The 25,000-nt window shown below is 35.4% G+C and overlaps 1 protein-coding gene across 13 annotated transcripts in view; it reads left to right on the forward strand.

The window, feature by feature from the left end:
• Positions 1-25,000, forward strand: part of FOXP2 (forkhead box P2) — a 402,279-nt gene that overhangs the window by 369,671 nt on the left and 7,608 nt on the right. For all 13 annotated transcript variants that reach the window (XM_063155284.1, XM_063155285.1, XM_063155286.1 and 10 more), the window contains 3 exons: positions 159-280; positions 1,619-1,688; positions 2,516-2,679. In XM_063155284.1, the coding sequence (XP_063011354.1) occupies positions 159-280; positions 1,619-1,688; positions 2,516-2,679 (356 nt within the window). The remainder of the gene's footprint in view (positions 1-158; positions 281-1,618; positions 1,689-2,515; positions 2,680-25,000) is intronic.

A 25,000-nucleotide genomic window follows, 5' to 3' on the forward strand; every position in this document is an offset into this window, starting at 1 on the left:
GGTTTACAATATTATACATATTTTGAATTTAATACTTAAACTAAATTGAGATTTTCACTATGATTTAGAATAAGAAGATTAGCAAAGTATACTGCATAGGCTGCCTTCTTAAATTGTATTAATTTTACTACCTTTTCTCCCTTTTGTGTCTGATTTAGAATGCAGTGCGTCATAATCTTAGCCTGCACAAGTGTTTTGTTCGAGTCGAAAATGTTAAAGGAGCAGTGTGGACAGTGGATGAAGTAGAGTATCAGAAGAGAAGGTCACAAAAGATAACAGGGTACGTTGGTGTTTGGTTTTGTTCAACTCAGTTGTTCTGTAATTCTGTAACCTGAGTGAGTCCTCTGTGTACTACAACCTGACAGACAAAGCGAGCACTTATGTGGAGAATACATAGCGAGCTAATAGCTATGCTGCTGCATTCTCTTCAGTGAGCTAACAGTTATTTCATTTTTGTGTAAACGCTGTTTTCTGTGCATTCTTTGCCTGCCTGACTTCCCCACGTAGTTTGCTGCAAGGAGAGCGATAATGGTTTTGTTTTTTCCTCTGTATTTCACCATATGTTTGTCATTTTAATTCCATCTACCGTAAGTTGTCCTACTATATATTAAAAATAGCCCTGTGTACATATGTTGCCCATGTGTTAAGAGTTTCATATGCACTTGTTTTTACTGTAAACCTTTGACAAAAGTGGGAGTTGTTCAAGGTCAGTTTGGAATATAGGTATCATACACTACAGTACTGACCTCAAAAATATCTTCTTGATGAGGGTAGTATTCATGAGAAGCCTTCACAGGAGGACCTTTGGCATGCTTACTGCCCTACTTTCAAATTAATCCCATGTCAGTATGACTGGTTCTGTGGATGCTTTTTATTCCTTGAGAGTATATAATTAGTTTTGATAAAGCCATTCAGATAAAACCAAAGGTGCAGAGACAAGAGCCAGAGGTTTTTCTTTGCAGGAAGGTATTCTATTTCTGTAATGCATCTGTTTGTAGACAGTGACCCACATGACCTCTAGAGTCATACTCTGCACTAATTTTATTGAAAATATAATTATATGGTTATCTAGCATATAGCATTTAATCTATATGCTATATGGTAGCATATATGGTATGTTTGATTTGCTGGAAACTAATTGATCCACTGTATTGTTCACATACAGTTATTTATACATTATTGTAGCCTCATTTTTTTGTGAGGGAAGAGTAAGATCTTTTTTATTCAACACTCTTGTGTAGTTATATTTAACATAGTAACAGTGTACCCGTGTTAGTTCAGAAAACCGAAACCAAAAACAGCAAGAGAGATGTAGCAAATGTAGCAGAGACAGATGTTCTACAAATTTTAAACCTATTTCTGTTAAATTCTTTCAGTGAGATGAAAACCCTTGTGCTCTTGTAGCAAATTTTCACGTGGGCCTTATTATAACAAGAGTTTTGCTTTTCTGATGCAAGTAAATCAGTGTTCTAACAGGTTGAGCTCCTTCTCTCCCAACTTCATTTCATTTTTCTTTCCTAAACTCTGGTCTTCTGAGCTGACAAACCAATCCATTAACCCAATGAACCAGACAGGATGTCTGCTTGTTTTTAAACTTTGAAAAATCGTTTATTTTCAGAAGCCCAACGTTAGTGAAAAACATACCCACCAGCTTAGGCTATGGAGCAGCTCTTAATGCAAGCTTGCAGGTAAAAAATATGAAATAATTCTTTCTTGTACACACTGTCTATCTTCTTATGTGTGACGTATTTTATTTCTGCTTATACATTGGTATAGAATTACCTGGTATGTTTATGTGGACTTGATGGTCATTCTATATAACTGGGTTTATCAGCCAAGTAAGTTGTGTTACCTAGCACTGCAAGTAGTAGTTCTTATTCGTGCTACTTTTGATGTGAAGAAGCAAGAAGGACACCCTGTGGCAAAATCTGGAACATTCAGTTTTGCTGCAAATGTTAGATTGATAGAAGCTTTTGCAAATGCATGTGGATATGCATTAATATTTATCCAAGCTGTCATAAATGATTTCACATCATAGTGTTGGGGAACATGGTGCTCATGGCAAAAACTTTAAAGTTTAATTATAATATATAATTTTTATGCAGAAGAGGCAAATGTCAGGACTTTTTTATTTTGATTTAAGTTCTGGTCATTTTTTAAAGTATAGCAGCTGCCTGCATTATAAAGGAGCCATACATTGTGTGGAAGGGCAAAGGGGTTAAGTGTAATTCAAAGTCAAAAAATGATGTAAAACCAGAAAGTGCCATGAATATCAGAACATAATTAATAATGGAAAATCATGAAACCTAAGCAAAAGAAAGAGTAAACCAGAAGTAGAAATGCTGCTATTTACAGAATGTGAAAATAATTGGAAATGCACAAAATTCTTCTGACCACTTCAACAAATACTCAAAATGAGCTGTTCTGTGTGTGTATATTCCTAAATGTTCATACATGTAAGAGTGCTATGTATATGTATGGGCTAATAATTTGGTTTTACTTTTCCTTTTGGTAGGCTGCGCTGGCAGAGAGCAGTTTACCATTGCTAAGTAACCCGGGACTGATAAATAACGCATCCAGTGGCTTACTGCAGGCAGTCCATGAAGATCTCAATGGTTCGCTGGATCACATTGACAGTAATGGAAACAGCAGTCCAGGCTGCTCTCCTCAGCCTCACATGTAAGTGCAGTCAGCTCTCTTTCAGGAAAAAATGCCTAAGACACAGTATTATTCAAAAGAGCTTTGAAAGGTGGTAAGTGAAACATCTGGAGCTATATATTTGAAACTAAACATTTATATTAAAACATTTAAATAGATGAGTCTTCATTTACTTTGTAGTGATTGCTATAAGCTTTTTTTTTTTTTTTTTTTTTAAACCTCATCAATTTGCTTGCAAGCTCTGAACGTAATGGGAGGCTGATCTGTGTGGTCATTTTCAGAGCCTGGTTTGTAAGGAATAGACAGAATGTTCATACTGGAATTAGTTGGGATTTTAACTATGACTCTCTGAACCATTTATGAACTGTAGTAGAGATATTGCCCGTTTATACAAACCATAAAATGCAAAGTTTAACTGTTGCCCACAGTTTACATAGAAGCCAGTAAAGTGTAACTTTTTGCCTGTCATATAAATCAGTGTAATTACGTATTCAAGTTTAATTACTGGTGCGTCTGTATTGGCAAGGTTTATATGTTATATTTTATGCAAGACTACGATTCCTATTAATATTTAGCAGCTAACTATATCATTAATTACTCTAAATTCTTTCCCCTACCATCTTTTTAATGGAGCTGAGAGAGTGGAAGTATTAAAAATTGATGTATTGTGGATTTCAGAAATGTGTCTGAAGCTTTAGAAATGCCTGGCCTTAATCAGTGGTGTCAAACATGGCAGTTTCTTGTTTACTAAATAGTAAAACATGTATCTTGGAGGTATTGTTTCCCAGGTTATTTATATAATAATTAGCGGTGTGATATGTAAGTAGACATTGTTTTAAGTCTACTGTAAGATGATTTTTAAGTGTATCTAAGATGATGTCTTTTTTTTAGTGTTTTAAAAAGCTGATCTCATTTGCCTTTTTTAATTCCATTTTCTCTTCCCATTTTAAATGTTCATTTTAATTGCTAGAGTGAGATATTTAACAGTAAGAGTAATTGAGACCAGACTGCCTTTTTTACTTATGCTCTGATGTGGTAAGAATCCATTTTGATCTGACCTTTTTTAGAAAAAATATTTTACTGATTTTTTTCTTCTTTTGTTTGGCATGTTAATATATCTGTGATCACATAGAAATGTTTATTGTCATGCATTTAATTGTTTTATTGCACATTTATTCTACTTGCCTTTGAAAATAATACACTGTGAACATTCATATATTTTATCAGGTTCCAAACCATTACTTTTTCAAAATGGAAAAATTTGTCTTTTGGAAGTGTCTTTAGATGTATTAAATAATACAAAAGAAGTAATAAAACTTGAAGTAGAAAGAACATGAATATATGCTCTTGAGAGTAACACTACTCTAAAACAAGTAAAGTGAGCAATCAGACAAAAGTTTTTATATCCCATGCTTGATGCTATCAACCATGCAGTGGGTAGCTTGAGGCCTTTTACTTTTAGCAGTTCTCCTGAGTATGCTAATGCTCTCTTCCTGTATAAAATGCCAAGACAATAAAACTTTAAAGAGCAAACAAGAGTTAGATCATGTGTGTTAAAAACAGCTACTTTACAGAAAAGAATGACACTTGCTATTAAAGTTGTTTTGTAGGTGTTAGGCAGATCTGTTTACATATCCTATGTTCTGTCTGCCATTCTGCTGGATAAACTGTGATATCTGTGCATATGATTATGTAGATATGGCTACATTTATAGCTGTGTTTATAGCTGAAATAGTGCATATTGAAGTAATTCTTGCCTATAACAAAGCCAAATACCCTAAGTTGCACCCTAACTCAAGATTGAACCTTCCTCTCTCATTTTTATGATGTCATTTGTCAAAATAGGCATTTTCAGGACTTGCTATGTTGATTCCTTTGAAACTTGTGAGGACATATTGCTCAGTTCTTTATAGACTGAAGCAGCAATATGTAAATGCCTGAGACACAACTGGAGAAAGAATCTATGCACTTTCATCCCATGCAGCAAACTTGGTGCAAGAAGTCTGGGCTTCTGTGAGACCGAGAGCCATCAGACAAAAGATGCATCTAGATGCCCACTCACTTGTGATGTGACATTTTTTCCGTTTCTTTGGGGGGAAAAAAGGGAATGAATGCAATCTGCAAGGAAAGACCAGGGTAGGGAGAAGCTTGCATGAGAGGCAGAGGAGCAAGGAAGAAGAGACCTCTTCCTTGCCTCCATGACCACATTGGTCAGGGATCCTCATTTTTGTTACATAAGAAAATGAGAAAATAGTATAGGTAAAGTAAAACAGAAGTAAAACAAGTGAGGGATATGGCAAACAACGAAGACACAATTTAAATTTTGCATTGCCCACACATAACATAATCTCTTTTTTCTTTTTTTTAACTGAAAAATAATTAATGAACTAGTCAAAAAAAAAAGATATTTTACTGTCACAAGCACCTACTTACTTTTAGTCTCCTGAGAAGGTTCATCCAGGAAGTGTGGGTTTTTGTCCCTTAGAGAAGGGTTCTTGAGGTCTGATAATTACTACACTCACCTATAAATTTGGAGGCTCTGTTAATCTCCAAGCAGATTAACATCTCCCATCTCCTGATTCCCAGGAGGCGGCAGAAGCCACAACAGGAGGTGTATGCTGAGCAGTGTTGCCTGCCATCTTGTAGGGGACACATGCAGGAACAATGGAGCAAGGTATTAGAGAAGGAGGCAAGAAGTTGTGTGCAATTTAGAGATCAAGGCATTCAATTGGGAAGGTGCATTGGATTCTAGACAAGCTTCTAGAGAGAGTCATTTGTTTGGTATTTCAGCAGCAAATGCAAAACGAGTCCCAGTGACAAAGTCAAGCATCTTAGTTGGGTATTTGGTTGTTAAAATTGTACTGACTATCATTTTATCAGATATGATAAAACCACATGATAGCATAACTGTCTTATTTTGGGATGATCATATTAATGTTTTAGCATATTTTGTGTGTATGTGCAGAAGTCAATGTATCTGTGGTTGAGCATTGGGACATTATTAGACACATTGATTTCTGTTACTATAGTGCCTGTGCTACTGGGTGTCAGAAAGTGGGGAAATTGTTTCAGTTCTTGGATATGAACCTAGTACTTCACATCTGGTTTTGAAGAGACACAGTAGTAAGAGTAGTTAGAGTCATTAATTTACCCATCTGTGACGAGGTATCTTAACACAGGCAGACAAAACGACCTGCTTAGCAAATAGTCTCTGTTCATTGACTAGAGAAAGACAGCAGGTCTATAACTTCGAGTAACTGTATCACACTTCAGCGCTTGTTAAGTGCAGTGAGTCCATCCAGTGTATTCAGGGCACTTTAAGACCTCCAAAATTTTGGCCTCAGGTAATGAAATATAATCTACTCCATTTTTTATGCTTTTGAATACTTAAAAATACCACAGTAAGTTGTAGGTGTTTAACCATGGCCTAGTAGCTGGGATAACGCTTATATTAATAATTGCATAAAGCATCTGAAATTTTATTCTGTCTGCCTCCCAGTTTCCTTTCTCCATCTGACAAAAGGTGGCAATTCCATAGTCCAGGATGCAGCATATGAGTAGTGGAATCTTAAGTCCTAGATTTTCTTTCTGTATTTCAGCAGTATTAAATCCAAGTTCTGTCTTTGACTGGCCTTCAAAACTGATTCCTGGTGTGTAGGCTCTGAGTGCTTCCTTGACATAAATCTTCACTGAGAAAATGTGTTACTTATTGTGGGCATATGCGTTCTGTTCAAAATTTAAATTTCTTCTAAGATCAGTTGTCGAGAATCAATATCAGGCAATTGTATTTTAAGTCAATGCTTAAGACTGTTTCTTCTTTCATTATTTCAACATGGACTGCTTCTCTGAACTTATTGTGAGTTAGAGCTGATAAGCAACAGGTTTCAAAGCAACAAACAGAACTGAAGATGTTTAATGCACAAAGATTCATTATTTATGTAAAACTATGTGCTGTTAATCTTGCATAACAATTGTACATGGATGTAACTGTAAGTTCCACAGTACACGTCTTTGGAGTATAAATGCAGAATTCTGAACTAAAGAAAACAAATCCAAACAAGTACAGTTAAAGGTGGGTTGTGGGAAAAAAAGTTTTAGTATTCCTGTAGTAACAACAGTACTGGAGGCATGGGGTGATGCTTAGGAACAATAATGACAGTTCATGCGTTACTGAAAACACAACTTCTTTTTAACCTGTATGTAATAGCCAGCATACTGCTGAAGAGCTTTGGTTGGATTTGAAGGTCAGTTCTTTCAGAAGTAATAAATTTATATTTTTAAATGAAGATCAGGATCGTAGTGAAATCAACTTTGTGCTATTACTTTTCCTGTCTCTATTATACATCCAAGAGTTCTCACTCTTGAGGATGGCAAATAAGGGATGAAAATCAAGTTCAGCTATTTTTCTGGTGTTTGTCTCTGCATTTGTACTAGACTGATTACACTTCAGTGATTATTGCAACTGGCACAGACCTGGGTGTTTTATCACCAGAATGTTTAGCACATCACTAGCTCCTATGGTCATGGCAAATGCATCATGCAAAATGGCACTTTGCTTCATTGTATGATCCTGGTTGGGGGGGGAGGTACAATTTTAATCTGCAAAACTCTTCATAGCAGTTGAGGAGACTGAAAGAAATTGGTCATGAGAAAACAAGGAAAATGGCAGACTGAGAAAATGTAGTCTTACCATAGGAAACAATGGGGTGATTATACCATTCCATTAAAACTCACTGCAGTTCATTAAATAAGGAATGGAAGGAGTAAGAAAATGTGATAGGGTAAACAGATATCCCTCTGGTGAGATTTTGAGGAAGGGGCTTGTAATCATGGACGTCTCCCTGCTCACTCTGTGAGAATACAGACGGACAATGCAATTAAACTCATTCCAACCGATTGACCGAAATAATCTAGTTCCTAACAGCAGATCCAGAATCCTGGAGTTAACGCCATTCTGATTTTTAGAATTTTAGTTGTTGACAGCTTTTTTAGAAAAGTGAAAACAAGAAATTAGATTTTAGAGTTGCTTCTCAAAAAGTGAGTTCACACATCATCTCCTATACGAGTCTTTATGTTCTGCTATTGTAGTGGTAGTACCTTACACGGGAATTGTTTGAAGCCAAATGTCAAGACACACATATATTCCATGAACTTTAAAGCTGTTTCTAGAAAATGTTATGGTAGGTTGTTATGAGAAAGGATAACTTTTGTCCAAATGAGCAAGAGTAATAGTCAATCTTAAAAAAAAGAAATAAAAAGGAAAAAAAATCTTATGCAGTGTAGTCCTTCGTCTTCGATTTTGTGTGGAAAAAGTGAATTCCAAGCATCTGTGGTTTCAGTCACCTTTTCTTTTTATTCTCCTGTTGTTCCCAACCCTTCTCCTTTACTTTTTCTCACTCTTGCCCTGACTGGATCATTTCTCTCTGCAGTTCTATCTGCATAATCATCAAACTTGTTATTTTTTTTTCAAACTTTTTTATCTTTAAATTTTATTCCCAGAGGCAAATATGATTATTCTGCTCTAAGATCATTTACTTTTGAGGTGCTTCAGTTTGAAAGCGTTCCATTGTCAGGTCGTTCCCATATCTGATTATTCTAGTCCCCCACTGTTAAGCTTTCACACCACTTACAGTAGGTTACCTATCATTCCAGTTTTAATCCCTTTCATTCCCTTGTTTCTTTAACTTCATAATGTTATAATGTTCCAATCCCCTGTCTTTCCTTCTTCCTTTTTTTTTTTTTTTTTTTTTTTTTTTTTTTGTTATCGTTTCATTGTCCCATTTCATGATCTCTTTGCATTTACCTTGGAGGCTTGTTCTGTTCTAGGGGACTGCTATGATCCAAGTCTCTTGTTCATTGTATAAGACTTGACATAGTGTATAAGAAAATAAACTCGCGAAACACATCAATTAACAGGGATGTAACAAGCATTATTAAATAGGTGAGAAGCATGTAATTGAGCAGATGAATGTGGTAGCAATTGCAGAATTTCTGGGTATCCTTGTTCATCAAAAATGTTTCACCTAATCACATGATATTTTAATGCCTGTATAATTTAATTTCACACATTTTTATTCATAAATCTAACATAAGGATGATAATGGGCATAGAGACTTTGTGACAACAATTGACTTTTATTTTTATATGAAAAGAGGAACAGCTACAAAATGGGACCTTAAAGGTTATACCTTTTGTCTGAGCATATTCCCATTGAAAGAAGTTCTGTTGTGAGAATATGCAGTGAAATAATTTTGGCTTTTGGAAAAATAAGCAATGGTGTTTTGATTAATAATGTTTTTCACCATTCTCATTGAAACAACTTTTCTCTTGAATGTTTTCCTAAATATTTATATTCTCCTTTTTAAATTTTTATTTTACATTACTTTACTTTTTAGTTCGTTTGTCCTCTATTTTTGCTTCTGTTCATCAATTTACTTATTTTCCAACACTGATGGTCCAGTTCTTTATCATTTCATCTCTAACTTCTTAAATGTTATATGTCTTACTTTTGATCAGAAGTTGCTATTTCTTTTTTACATTATTCCAGCCCCAGTTGTTGCACTTCTAGAGTACATTCCCAATGCTCTTAACAAAAAGATCACTCCAGAGATACAGTGCCTTCAGCTGAAAAGAGTCAGATCCCCATAGCATGGCTTATAGACTCCTGTGGGACTTCACAGAATCTTTTTGGAAGCTGTCTTGCTGAAAACTTTGTGGTACTGCTATCATGAATTCTCAGTCTATGGACAAGATACTTCTATTTTTCACATAAAAGGTCTGTATAAGAAAAGGCAGCATCCTAAGTGTTGTTGCAGATGTTAAAAATTTGTTTGACATTGCACAACTAAATTTCTCTGCAAACTCCTAATATTGGTCCATAAGAGAATCTTGTCTTTGCACAATGCAAAAGCTGAAATGACAGTGCTGTTAAAGTGTATTTCTAAAACTGCACAGACAGTAACAAATTTTATACACTATTGATGATTGCATTTTTTTAATAACTGTGATATTGTAAGCCAAAATTTTTGAAAGTGGACTCTCTAAATACAATTTCCTAAATACATGTGCCCAAAATGTGTCTTTAAACTTATCTATCACATGAAAAGTCAAATAAAAACATACAATTATATCCAATTCATAACACTTATACCAGTAGTTTAAATTATGATCCATAAATCCAAGCATTCCTTGAAAAATGTAGGACATTAGGCTGAGAAAGTATTATTTGACTATTGCTTAATCTTTAGTGTTAATAGAAAACTAGAGACTTTACACATTTTAAAAGACTAAAAATTCCCATTCAGGGTTGGTTTTTTGTAAGACTTTATAGAAAGACTTCATCACGTGTGAAACCCATGTGTAGGTCATGGTAAAGTTACTAAATCTCAAAATGGCTAAAGACATGATTATACCTGGTAAAGTCCATTTGCAAAGGCAAACTTCCCAATCTTCTGGTGAAGTGCAGTTGCGTCTAAAAAAAGCCTTTGATTTACATCAGTGCTGGGAATGCACATGTGTGATACAACCCTGATGTAATTTCTCTTAGGGTTCAAACTGCAAGTATTCTGGTGATTTTCTCCAAATGAGCAGCAACATTGAAAGTGTACCTTAAATGAGCTGAATGTATCCAGTCATCTCCCTCCTATACCAAGTTTTTACCAAGTTCATTGTTCCACTGTTGCCATTGCTAAAGATTTAAGGATGTTGCAGGATCTTTGTATGATTGCGACCACTCCACTGATGCTTTTTGAAGACTTTATTAAGCTTCTGATTGAGATGGGTAAGGGGATATGTTTATTTGATGCTGTGCTATGCTATAATAGTAGTAGTCTGGGTAATTAGGGACTTCCCCCAAAACTGATTTTTATTTCTCTTCATGTTTTTCTTCCTTCTCTTCATTCCTTGCAAATTTGGCATTATCAGACATCATAGCTGAAAAAAATGACCTCAGAGGTTTTATCTCCTCTTGCTCTAAGAACACAGGAGATAAGAGTCATGTTGTGGGCAACCATTTATTACAATTCCTCTCCTAAAACTATCATAGTCCATCTCAAATTTCAAAGACATTGTGAAACTTCATTCTTTTGATGATTATAAGCCATATTCCAATTTCCAGGCTAAATATATTCCAATTTAGTTTCACGGATATGGGTTTTAGTTTACAGAGTCTTTTTTACTCTTCCTCACATTTCACCAATGTATTCTAGAGAGCACAGTGTGAGCCTTGACTCTATTTTGTAGACCAAACAGACTGTTTCTGATAGATCAGGCTGTCCATTTTCCTCGTGTCTATAAGCCATTCCATAAAAAGACTCAGTTTGGATTTAGTTATGGTGGGTAGGTATTAACAGGTTTTTTTGAAGAATTCCAGATGTGCTTGTATGTAATGTGTTTCTTCTTTGTTTTGTTCCTGTTGGGGAAAAGCTTATTTCAGCTATATTCAGCTAAACTGTTATGGTTTCTTTTAATATACACTATTATGGATGGATTGAGGGGCCTGTTGTGGGAAGTGCTGTACAAAGGCAAAACAAAAAGGGTTGTCAAATCCCTACCCCAAACTCTAGTCTCTAGGTAGTAATTGAATTGCTTGGGTTTTGAGAAGGACCTTCAGATGCAGTTTGAATAGAAGGTGTATATCACTTACAGTTCTGTCCCCCTGTAGAACAAGTAGTTTTCTGTAACTATCATGCGCTTTGATTCATAACATTATGACAGAAATAATAATGTGTTTGTATCTATCTGGAGCTACTGGAAGTACAATTTAAACCATATATATATATTTATTTTGTAGGAAGATATATATGGGTGTATTAATGGCAATTGTATGGGACTGTATATATTTCATTCGCCAGGAATACCCTGCCCTATGAAGCTGAAATCTGTGTTAAGCATAGGCCAAAGTACATGATTAAGAGGCAGGATATGTTAATCTAGGCTCTGTGATATCTCAGATATTTCCTAATCAGCTCAGTCTGCAGGCAGACTGTGTTTTGTTTGCTTGCAGAAATGATACAGGTATAGCATATTCATCCGACACGTTGCTCTCCACATCTAAATAGTAAATCTGCAATAGTATAGAAATGGGAAACATGATATTCATATGCTAATATGAATATTCATATGTTAACAGTTTGGTGAAATGTTCTGAAAAAAGTTAGAATGACTGGATGCAGTCTTTCCTAATACTAGAGGCTGGTGACAAATATGTGCTGACAAAGGTATGTGGCTGTTGAGAGCATGCTTAACAGGAATGTTACAAGCTCTGTCTTCCACAGAGTTCTTTTGCTTGGTCTTTTCTGAAGACTGGGGAAAGACTAAAAACACTCTTTTTAGTGAGAAGAGAGGAACTAGGTGGGAAATGATGACAGCTTTTAGAACACAGTTCAGAGAAGATGGGAAAGAACTTGTCCATTGAGAATGGGACAAGAAATAATTGACTGGTATTTTGGCAAGAACAGTTAGGATGGACACCAGAAAAAAAACACCTTTCAGAATTTAGGATAATAAAGTGCTGATAATGTGTACCAGCACAGAAAGTCTTTAGAACCACTGATACTGGAAGCTTCTAAGAATAAATTCAAGTAGTCAAAAGTGATTTAACTATAAATGATCCTACTTTGGGGTAGGGAAAGTAAATTAAGAGACTTTATGATCTCTTGAAGTTCCTTCTAACCCTGTTTCCTTTTATCCGTATCATAAATCTTGAAAAAGTAGGGACTTTTTCATGTATGCCACATTTTACAAAGGTAGCTGAATTGTCCATATCCATTTATTTTGTAATTTGAAACAGCTATCATTGCAAAATTCTTTTAAGTACTCTTATTTTTATGATCAAATTGAAAGTTGGCCTCGCAGAGCCAACATAGTGAGCATAAAATTCAGTTAATATGAGAAATGTCAGCAAGAGTAGTGCAGAAAGTCCTTAACAGGCCAGTTTGACCCAATTGTCTGTGTTGAGTGTGGTGTCTGGTTCTACTTGTTAAATACTACTATCAGCAAAAAAAACCACAGCTGAAGAGCTGGCCTTTCTCCAGGCTTGTTCTAGTAGACTAAGCTAGGCCAGCGGTCTTGGGAATCCAGAGAGGTCCCAGCTGACTGGAAGCTGGTGAATGTCATCCCAATTTCCTAGAAAGGCAAGAAAGAGGACCCTGGAAACTGCAGGCCTGTAGGTCTCAATTCAGTGTCTTGCAAAATCATGGAAGACCTTATTCTGGAAAATATTGAAGAAAAAAAAAAAAGAGAAAAAGAGAAGGACAACTCAATCACTGGTCAGAGCCAGCACAGCTTCATGAGTGGGAAGGTCAAGTTGTCAAACCTGATTTCCTTCTATGGCAAGATAATTTGATCTAGGAAAGCCAGTAGATGTGATCTTTTTGGTCTTCAATAAAGTCTTTAATACTGTCTCTGACAGGATCCTTCTGCGCAAAATGTCCAGCACTCAGCTGGATAAACGCTTTATATGATGGGTGAGCAACTGGCTCATGAGTCAGGCACAAAGGGTTACAGGGAAAAGAGTGACATCAGACTGGTGACCTGTCACTAGTGGGGTTCATCAGGGCTCCATCCTTGCCCCTGTGCTCTTCAACGTCCTTGTGAATGACATGGATTCAGGACTGGAAGGGATACCGAGTTTGCCAATGATGCTTAACTTGGAGGAGCTGTCAACTCCCTTGAGGGAGTTGTTCCATATGATTTATCTGATCAGTTCTATGTTTCCCAAGAGTGTTATTGATATAAAAGTTTTCAACAGAAATAGAAAAACAAATTTATATAGCATGTATTTATATTAAAATGTACAAATCCTATATATAGCACAGTCCAATTTCTCCCTCAGCTTTTCCAGGATCATTGAATAGCTTTCCAGATTTTGCATAGAGAATATTTGTTGGTTCTAACCCACAAATAACACTGAGGTACTTAATTGCTGCTGCTAAGTTTCTGTGTAACTGGTACAATTTTTAAAACATCCCAACCGTTAGGCACTACAGAGCATGCCAGATCCACAACCTCTTGTATTGAACTTTGTTGTTTCTGGGCTTGCTATTTTTTATGGTTCTTCAATAACCCCAAAAATATTCACACTGAAATCTCTAGTACTTTGTCACTTTGCTTTGAAATTTTGCCTTAAAAACTTCTGTGCTCTTTCTCCCTAATACTTTTCTTTGTTTAGCATGTTAACTTTAGACGTTTGAACTAGATGCAGTTGACGGGTTGAAAGACTTTAGAGGCCTGTGCCCTAAGCTAATTTCTAGTCAAGTTTTTACTTTCTTGTGGTTCTATCATAGGGAAAATACATTTATTTAGACACCAAAGGGAGCAAACAAATGTCAAGGATGGGAATTTTAGTAAGAGTTGCTAGAATCAGAAAGCTATGTTAATGTTATCTTCTTAGTCAGAACTTGATTCTTAAAAAATTTGATCCTGTAAGAAAGGCTAATTGTAGGTGAGCTTTAAGCTTCATTTGATATTTAAAGAAAGTGTATTCTTAATATGCTATTTTTTCATAAAGGTGTCTTTATCTATGTTCAAAATTTTATATATTAGGGCAAATGGGGTTTCCATATTTATAGTCTTTGCCTTTTCTTTCCAAGTCTAAAAATAATACTGATTTTAAAAGAGAACCCCAAACAATAGACAAAACACCAAGACCTGCTCAATTTAATTATAATTTCATAAGATAAAAAATCCTCTGTATTTTTTCACTGCCCTTTCTAAATCAATGAAATAATTTACTTTGTTAAAGGAAAATGACATTGTCAAATTAAATTGGTCAATTTATACTCTAAAAGTTTTTCTATACAATGCTAATTTTTTTGTAGTAAGCAAAAAAAAAATAACAGAACATGTTTGATTGTTGAGGATTTTTTTAAATTATTTTCAACATTTTTTCCACTCAGACTCCTTACTATAAAGTCAAAATTCTTCAAAAACTTGCTTTGCATATTTTCCTTTTAATTTTGGTATGCCACCAATGGCCATTTTCAGACTTTCCTTCAAAAAGAAACTTTCTGGTTTAACTGTTCCTCATTTGAAGAGAGCCAGTTGATAATTGTATGTGCTTGGGCTGGCCCAAATGGATAGGGCAGGGAGCACCAAGCACCAACTTCAGCCTCTTCAGGATCAAATGTGTTTGTATAAGTCATCCCTGAGTTGGTAAGTGCGTGCATATGCTATAGAAAGGAAAAACAAGAGGTTTGCTCCTAGTGTCCATGAATTAATGGCTAGCTGGCTTCTGCAGTGTGAAGGTCAATATGTGTTAAAACATTTTTCCTTTAGATTAATGATAGATGGCATCTTGGAATTACTGAATACTTAATATTTTAAATAGGATTTAAATATGTAATAATTTTGAAAATCAGAACTCATTAACTGTGTAACATACTGAGGATTTTAGAAACTTCTCTTTTGCAGTTGCATTATGCCCTTTTATTTTTATAATAAATTAGTAGTGTGATAGCTATAAGGATAAAATTATTATAAATCTACCGTAATAAATTAAATAAATATTAAACCTTTAAGTTTAAGACAAAGGTGAATGTGTCCTTTTTCCCATATTTCCATATTTTTAGTACCTCACTATTACTCATATCTCCAAGCCTCTCCTCTTATGCTGGCTTCAGACGCAGCTAAATTAAATTGATTCAAAGTTTCCTCCCACAGGTATGTTTCCCATGCCACAGGTCACTTCTATTCTTTCCTGGATTCTTCTGTATGGTTTTTGGGATGAGTGAGTAATAGCTGGAGGGTAGTCAGGTACATGGATTATAGAAGTTGAAGTGAGGGCCTACTTACAAATACATAAACATTTTTTATATAATTCTTGTCATTTTTCTCTCCTAGTTAGTCTAACATACTAACAGGTTTTGATTCCTCAAGCAGAAGCACCATTGAAAGATTCATAATATATTTCCCAAATGGTTATAGTAGATGGACGTATATGAATAGTTTATTTCCTTTCTTTCGTTTGTCAGCAGTAAATTGATTTTGCCATGAATTGTCAGCTTTGGGGTTTTTTCACAGTTAACTTCACAAATAACTAATCTACATAGGTATATCATGTTGTTATCTCTGTTTATATCTTCAAGGCTATTCATAATTCTTTTCAAAATAGAAATCAAATGTAGGATCTTAGAGACTTGCTGCTAAACTGCCTCTTTGTTGTGATATAATCTTTCATTCTTCATCGAATTACTTTTATTACTGACAAATCTTTGTGTCTACTTTTAGTATGAGTTGGATTTTTGGAAGTTTCTCACGGGAATTTGTGAATTTAAATACGCCCATCTGCTCCCCTTGTTTACTGCAGCATTATTCTTGGAAGGCTCATAGAGCAAGTAAAATTACTGGTGTTACATATACTTGTTATTCCACCTCATTCATCTGATAGAAAAATGTGTGTTTCACATTTGGTTATTCCCCCTTCTCCCCCAACGTTCTGTCAGATGCATTACATATTTTACTTACATCTTCTGTGAATAAACTTCAGAAGCGAAATCATGGCCTTAATGAAGTCAAGGGGAATTTTCCCATTGACTTAAATGAGATCTGGAGTTCATCCAAGGAAACTTTTTGTCTTTATATCTTTGGCTTTCCCTCATTTCTTATTCTACTTTCAGTCGCTCCGAATCATTCCTAATCTCCTTCTGATATTTCCTGTAACTTCTTACAGTCTCATTTCTCAATTTCAGTTTCTCAAAATATTTTCATCTTTGTTTTCCCTTTTTTTTTTCTTTTTTCTAAATAAGACAAGAAGCTCTCCCAGATCTGAAATCTTTCATTTGGTCTTTGAAACTTCTTTACACTCTTACTACTCTATAACATTAGCAAAATCACCAATGTTGAAATTCAGAATAGTTTTATCCATGCAAATACAAGCAAGAAATATTTTCTCATTTATTCTCTCTGTTTATGTCAAGACTAATTGGATATGGCCTGTTAACCAATAAGTTAGTAAGTTTTTTTTAAAGACTTGAGTTTTGTTTTTCTTGCTAATATAAGTGTAATGTCTTAATATTTTCTGCTGTCTATATTCCCCTAAACCCCAAAAGGTATAGATAAAATCACCTTTTTTTTTCCTTTTTTCTCTTTTTACTCTTTCTTCATTAAAGAGCCCTCTTAGAACTTCCTTTCCAGACACCCTACATAGCTTGTGGCATATTCCTCTCTTTAAGATAGCACTGTGTTTTCTTTTAGTTCAGATTTTCAGGTAATAATGAGTATCTTCCTGCTGCCCCATTCCCCTCTGATATTAGACATACATAGGCACTCATATACAGAGTAGCTTTCCTCTGCTATTTTCATGCTAGATCGTCACATCCAGTTATTACTTGTTCTTGACTTTTACTCTAGTCTTACATTTGCAATACCTAGGTATTCTCTGATTTCTCCTGGAGTGCTGAATATTCTGGGACCCATCCTATTAACATCTTATATGATGCAGGATGGATGTCTTTCTCATTAGGTTTGCACATGGTATCAAATTAGGAGAACAGTCAATATGCATAAGGGTAAGATGGCCATTGAGAGGCTGGGTGTGCTACCCATGTATGGGCTGAAGGACTTGGCCAAGAGGAGCTTTTTGAAATGCCATGCCTTGCACCAAGGAAGGAAAATCCCCATCTGAGTCCAGTTTTGGCACCTCAAATTTAAGAATTACAGCAGTAAACTGGGGCGAGTTCAGCCAAAATCTACATACATGGTCAGAAGAAGAAGCAGTTGCCTTCTGGGGAGAGCCAGAGAGAGCTGAACTAGATCAGCCTGGAGAAGAGGGGGCTTTGAGGAGACCTGACTCTCAGTACCTATAGGAAGATAAGCAAGAAGATGGAAGCAGGCTCTTTATTTTGGTGGTAGAATGAGAGACAGAGGGCATAAGTTAAAATGAATATTTCCAACTGGACATAAAGAAATATGGATATATGGCCTCTTTCCTTATGAGGACAGTGAGGCAGTGGATGGGGCAGTTGACAAGCAAGTTGTATAGTCCATATCCTCTAAGGTTTTCCAAACGTGACTGGATAAAATTCCAAGCCTTCCTGTTGTGACCTTCTGTCTGTGCCTTCTTTAGGCAGCAGGTTCACCTAGAGAGCCCTTAAACTGCATTACCCAGTGATCCTAGCATGAGTGTTCTTTAAAACAACCACTGAGAGAGTGGGCAGAAGCAATGTAGCAATTTTAGCAATCAGGTGTAAGGAGAAAGATGTTCTGGATTTTGTTTTACAGATACTAGTAAAGTCATATCAGGTGCTCACAAAAGGGATGGATCTTGATGCAACAATAACTGAATTTACATCTTTTTTAAGTTATTAAAAAAAAGAAAAGTTGTACTTGCAAGACCAGTTTTATGCAGTTGGTAACTATGCGGTTTGTGATTATTATTTTTCTTTACCCCTGCTCCAAGGGACTTAGCTCCCTTTTATTCTAATGTAGTTGATGGGAGGGCATGAAGAGCACTAGCTGCTTCTACACTGACTGCTAAAATTTTATCAACAGATACTATAAAGAAGAAAGTCTAGTTTAGAGGTTGTAAAAGCAATAATTGACTTACACAAACTCATTCATTCTTGCTTCTACCTTTCTTGATGTGCCAGAGGCACTTTGTGACCATTGATCATTAATTCCATCTTATGCCATCTCCTCTAGCAATGAACTAAAGACAAACTTTAGTGGCCTAATTACCTTTTCCTATGAACTTTTATCTCCTGTCAGCATCTGCAGCAGTGCCTGCCAGTTAGGACTGTTTGTTGCCTCTGTTTTCTATTGCCAAGTCAATGCAACTCCCAACTCCCCCATGGTAGACTTGAAATCCTTGGTGATGGATAAAATGATAAATATCAAAATAAGTATATTTCAAAGGTATATTTAGTCCTCCAGTGTTGCATTTCAGAAAATAAAAGGATGTTACTTCCATATTTTTTTTTTTTCAAAATGGCTCTCGGAGGGCCCAGGGTGTAAGGGTGTAATTTGAAAGTGGAAGGTTGATAAATCACATCCATAAACACCCCCACTGAAGAGCAGTGCTTCTATAGGATTAGAATTGTATTTCTGGTCTTCTTCCACCAGGATATTGGAGCTTCACTCTCTCCTTAGTGAAATGAGGTAGCACACCCTCAGTTTCCTGTGAAGGGTATGTGACAACAAGACCTTCCTCCCTTTCTTGTTTAAAGCCAGAGATTTGCATATAGGCATTATTTTATCTAGAAATAATGCCACTTCTTCATCATTTCAGTACATGTGATAAATACATGTGGGAAGTATTCTTCAAGGAGCAATAATAATGGATTCTGTGACAGTTGTAGCATATTTAATTACTCGTCTAATACTTTCTTCCTTTCTCAATATTTGGATTAGTATCTCCCTATGTGGCTGTACATATTCACATCAATAAACAGTTCACTTCTACTTAGAAAAAATAATAAACTGTTTATAATAGCGAAAAATTGTGGAAAGACAGAGTAAGAATTAGATAACATGAAAATATTATAGGATTTGAGGATTTGTCCCCATTTTTCTAGCAAAGTATAAATATAAAAATTTTAAATCTGAAATAGTGGAATGGAAAAGAAAGCTTTTCTTTCAATATTGCCATGGGACATCCTGCAGATCTATAGCTATATTGGCAAGATAGATTTCCGGAGGTTATAGTCATTCTTCTCTATTAGGAAAGAGACAGCAAAGAAGTTATACATAATATATTTCAACATGTTAAACTTGGAAAATGCTTAATGCAAAGAAGCCTTTAGAAAGCAAAAATGCTTCAGATAAAAATAAATATTTTAAACTTTTTTACCATATGAAAATATGAAAGCATACACTAATTATTACAGTGGCCACAGAATTATGTGAGCATAGTAGCTCACCTTGTTGGCTTGGACACAAATATTTTCATATTTCTGCAGTTTGAAGAATTCTGTAGCTGTGAATCTTCTCCCAGCATTTACTGGAACCCTTTGTGTAGCTGAATAAGAATTGCACTTGTAGTGCAGGGTGCCCACTACATAAAAGAATTGAGGGCAACTCTTGGTAATAAGCAAAAACATAAATAAAAAATGCAGGTTTCTGATATTAAAAGTTACACTGGAAAAGTGGAGTTCCGTAAAAGCATTTGGTTTCTTTCTTTTCATTACTGAGGCACAGTAATTGTGAACAGTGATAGTGAGTCGATAGTAGAGTTGAAGGAATACCTGCAGACTAACCAATTGGTTTTGAAGATGTAATGTTTGTGGGCTTAAGACTGTCTACAGAATTGTGAGGAAGAATGGATCAAATAGAACATCAGCTGGTTTGAGAAATAGTTAAAGTTGCTACAGAGCTACCTGATTATTTAGTTTATTTTTTTAACTCCTAAGAAACTCTATTTGTTTAATGGACAAACATAAACTCAAAGAAAATCAATGTAGTTTGCCATGACACATATGGCTTAGAAATTTTTCAGTCCCAAAGATTCCCCTGGGAAAATTTTCTTCACCTATGTTTTAGAAAATTCGTCGTCTTTATACACTTCTATATGAAGTCACTTGGAAAGCTGTGAGTCAATAGTATCAAAATTAAAGTCTCACACAAAATAAGCTTGGGAGGGACTTCAAGACATGATGTAATTTATTGCCCTTTGTGTCATGGAATACCAAAGTAAAAAACTCCCTAGTGTTACTAGGTGCCTAAGTCTCCATAGCAATACAAAATACTTTCAGCTGCAACCCAGAAAAAAGATTATCCTTTCATGATTTTAGACTGATTATTGCAACCCCTGAGTGGAATAAAAAGGCACCAAAAGAGCTTAAAAGAATTACATGACTTGTTGCAAATCATATTCTTGGCTACAAAGCTCACAGTAAGCACATTGACCTAGGCAGCTTCTCTCTCTCGACATCTACCACCACTTCAATACAAAGCCAAAAGCAAAGTATTTTCCCTGCCAGTCATTACATTGATTGAACTGCCTAAATCTCTCTGTCGTGATGTCCCACAGCACTTTTTCTTAAATTATTTTAGCAGAAAATTAAAGATTTTAGGTGGATATGGGCAACAATATTTAGACGACCCAGATCTGAATGTGGAGTTTGTTCACTGGGAATCTTAGAGGGGTTGAATCCTGGAATTTTCCTGGCAGCTTTCAGAATTAACCTCTGGACTTCTTTTTCTTTTTATTTTTCACATATACAAATGAGAAATGAACTAATGAACTAATTCTTTTTTTTTTTCCTTCTATAGAATCGCATGAAAGATATACAGGGAAACTTAAATTGTTAAATCTCTTGTTTGGAAGAAGAAAAGGATTACTGTTGTAACACAATGCTGGTGGTTATAAAAGGCATTGTCTGCCTTCATATGTTTTCCAAAGAATAACTGAATCTTTTATTCAAAGCCTAGAATGAGTCCTATTTTACTAAAAAAATCTGAAAATTTTGTAATTATTGATATTTCCTTGTCATTAATTCCCACTGCAGTTTTGCTTTATTTGGTATCCCCTTACGTTAAAGTTGATGTGAAGTGCATCCGCTGTAGAAAATGTGCTATTCATAATTGAGAATATTGTATCAAGTATGTTTTCTTCTTGTTGACACCAGCTCAACTCAATTTAATTAAGAAATCATGTACTTGGTTATATGATCTGGTTGTTTTCTTCTCAGCAACAGCACATGTTCTGATGTTTGGAAGTTGAATGTAACACTTGTTTTGTTGCTGTTGTCTACATTTTAGCAGGGTTTTCATAACCTTTTTACTAAACACATTTTCCCTAGGTAGGATCAGTCTAATCTTCTGCAAAATTCAGAAGACAAGTTCACCTTGTATCAGATGAGTTATTGCCGCCTTTGAGAATTTGGCTTCATCCCTAAATATTTGAAAGTTACTTTACACATTCCTTCCTAGTAGATATTTATCTCTCAGCTGCCTGGCCTGCTATCTTTCTTTTTCCTCTGAAAGCACAGAGCTCTTCTCCAAAAGCCTACAGTCTTCATAAGGCCTTTGTAAGTGTCCAGCAACTGTTACCTGTCTCCTGGCAGTAATTCCAGTTAAATGTTAGAAATGGTGATTTCTTTAAGGATACAGTATGCAGTTGTCATTTGCCAGTTAGTTGCAAGGAATGAGAGAAAAATCCTCACGTGAAGCTGTAAAGCAGGCAGAAGAATGAATGTTTGAGGCAGCCACAGAGAAAGAGGAACGTCATGTTCTGCAATCTATGAGCAAAGAAAAAGCAATGTATTGAGATGAGTAGGCAGATCTGCAAGATATTAGAATCCTTCTTTTATATTAAAAACATCTCTCACAGAGAGTATTATTTTGAAAGTGCTGGGGTACAGGAAAAGTCTTCTTTATAATTGTAGATCCATCAATTGTAGAGAAGGAAATGAGGATGTTCATTTGTTTATATCTTTACCAAAAAGTTCTTTGTATTGATTTAACCTATTTTTCGCTGCTGCTGCTGCTGCATTCATCTCCTTGCTTTCTGTGTGTGACCTTGCATTGTCACCCTGAGCTCAGGCAGTGGTGTATTTTGGCAGTGCTTCTTCAAAGGAGACAGGCATTTTGATGTGGACATTTGGACATGGTGTCACACTTGTACTTGCTAAGAGATGTATCCATCATCCCTTTATTATCCCAGAGTTAGCAGGGACTTACCATACTTCTCACAGATGTGTACCTAACTCCAAGGATGATTTAGGAAAGGCCCAAAAAGATGGGGACTCCAGGCCTCCCCCAAAAACCTGTTTCAGTGTTTCATTGTCTATACTAATTTTTAACTCTAGCATCTGACCCGTTGCTCTTTCTATAGGCTAAGACATCCATTTTTCAGTCTTTCATCATGTAACAGGTTTTTTTTTCCTAATCCTCTAACAGGGTTTTCTCAAGTTGTTGACATCTATGAAATCAATAACAATGTTCTTCATTCTATCTTCATTGTCATTAATAAAAAGTGTTGACTAGTACTGAACACAATTGTTTCATCAAGAAATAATGCTAAACTTTCCTAAAATACAGATTTCAATTATATAGTAGATCAGAAAGTTTTGATCACAAGTCCAAAATCACTAAGCTATGGGTTTTAGAATTTGAGTAGCATATATATTAGTAAGAAGTCATGGAATACAGAAATATTTATTCAGTATTTATGTTTAAATACTCAATACTTCACATGAGAATTTGTTTTTAGCACAATGCTCCCATTGTGTAACAAAATAGTAGTGAAAAAATTTGCAAATAATCACATTTAAACGTATTTCTGTCTGTAAATACACAAATCTTCAAATCTTTTGCCTATGGAAAAGAAAAAGAAAAGGTTTTTTGTTTTCATATGTATCTTCTATAGTCGCTTTCTTAGAACATATATAAAATGCATCTCTAACCAAAGTTCATGCCTGAACTTTGCCTTTCAACCTTTGATTTTGAAAAACAAACTCCAGAGTTGAGAGAAATGTTTGTTTCATGAGCCAATGTGTTATTCCTTGTATTTACTCTTCCAGAAAGAGATGCTTGTATGGCAGTGTTTTATAAAGCTTAGAAAGCTTTCTTAAGCTTCTGGCAGAACAACCTAGGAAATTTATTTCTGTGTGGACATCTGAACTACTTGATTTTTAGTCTTGATTTGCTGTAAATCTGTAGGAGAGTATAGTTGAAAAAAATAAAAAAATTTGTTCATGATTAGCCCTTTAAGATATTAATCCTTCCACAGATTAGTGATCAAATTAATCTTTGAACTGTCCTTGCAAAAATGTGGTCCTCAATACTAAAAAATTACAATACAGGAGGAGCTAATATATTAATGTGTAGTGAATTTTTAATGGCTATTTGTTGTTATCCTGTCTGTTTATACAGTGGCTGCACTCCAACCACTGAAGTGCAATAAGGCAACCTGGACATCACCCTGAAAGGAATTGAATGCATTTGGGGAAAAATTCTCTAGTTAGAACTTCTTAAGCATGGAAACAAAACATAGCAATGAATCATAGAATGATTTGGAATGGAAGGGACATTTAAAGACTGTGTACTCCACCCTCCCTGCCATGGACAGGGATATCCTTCATTGAATTGATGAAAGCCCCATCCAGCCTGATTTTGAAAAATTTCAGGGATTGGCATCCACACTTTTCTGGGCAATCTGTTTCACCATCCTCCTGTAAAATATTAGGTATAACAGTGCACAAAATGCAATTTCTTGGGAGCAGCAAAGGAAAAAGAATATTGTGATGGTAATGTTACAGCATCTTGAGAAAATTATTATGGCACTATAGCATGATTAAAAATCACTGAAGACTTGCATCAAAAACTTTGTCACTTACAGTTCTGAAGAAAATATCTGAAATTTGAAGCTTAATGGAGTTCAGAAGTTCTCTTCAACACTTACTAATGTTTGAGAAAAGATAATAAGTGAAAAACAAATCTCATGAAAGGACCTTAAATCTCAAGGCACATAATTATTTGTATTGCCTTAAAAAGGGATGAATTGTTTTTCTCCCTCTTTCAGAAGACATTGTTCAAACGTTTTTCAGCGATAAAAGTAATTTCTGAATGACCTCACGTTCCTCTGCAGCACAGCTACCACACAAATAAGAACAAATATAGTTAAATTCAGATGGAGACTGAAGCACCTTGTTGCCTGTGGGTCCTAATCGTTGTTTTCAGATTCAGCAAGTTCTGCACCGCAGTAGATACTGCATGACCTCAGATCACCCTGTGGTGCTTTCAAACCTCAGGTGTCTGCTAGAAACACAGCAGAGACACATAGGAGATTAGGTTCAATTTCTTTTTTAATCATTACAGCAGGGTTAACTTTGCAAGGAGAATCGGGCAGTATGTCTTGGGGTTTATTATTTTATCAATTACTGTGTAGTGGCACGTTGGATACAAACCCAGATAGTAATCCAGTAGTCCTTGGATAGTACACTCTGTATAGTATACTAGCTGTAAGGAAACCATGTGTTAGACCTGACTGCTAAATATTTGTTTAGTATATTCTGTGTACTCTATTCATGAAAAACAATCTAAATGTGCAGTGAGATTAGTCATGCTGTGCCATATTTCATTTTGTAAATTAAGATCTTCATTTATTTCTTGCAACAAAAAAACCCTTTGTTTTTCTGTGTATTTGTAAGGTTATTTTTATTTGTTTTTAGTTTAATTAAAGCTATTCTGCTTTAATTCAAGGTAAAATTGTAAGAAATGCTTAGAAAAAAAAAGCACAGGAATAAAGGTGCTAATAAGGTATTGAATAGAATATTTATGTTTTGTCCAGAATTTAAAGATAGCTGATCCATACTTTGCCCGCCTAAGTAAAAATCAAATGCTCTTAGCACATCCTTGTAGATATCATATGCAGAATTTGATCCAGATAGGTTCATTCCTTTTT

The sequence above is a fragment of the Melospiza melodia genome, chromosome 4, assembly GCF_035770615.1.
Source record: "Melospiza melodia melodia isolate bMelMel2 chromosome 4, bMelMel2.pri, whole genome shotgun sequence".
Taxonomy (NCBI): Eukaryota; Metazoa; Chordata; class Aves; order Passeriformes; family Passerellidae; genus Melospiza; species Melospiza melodia.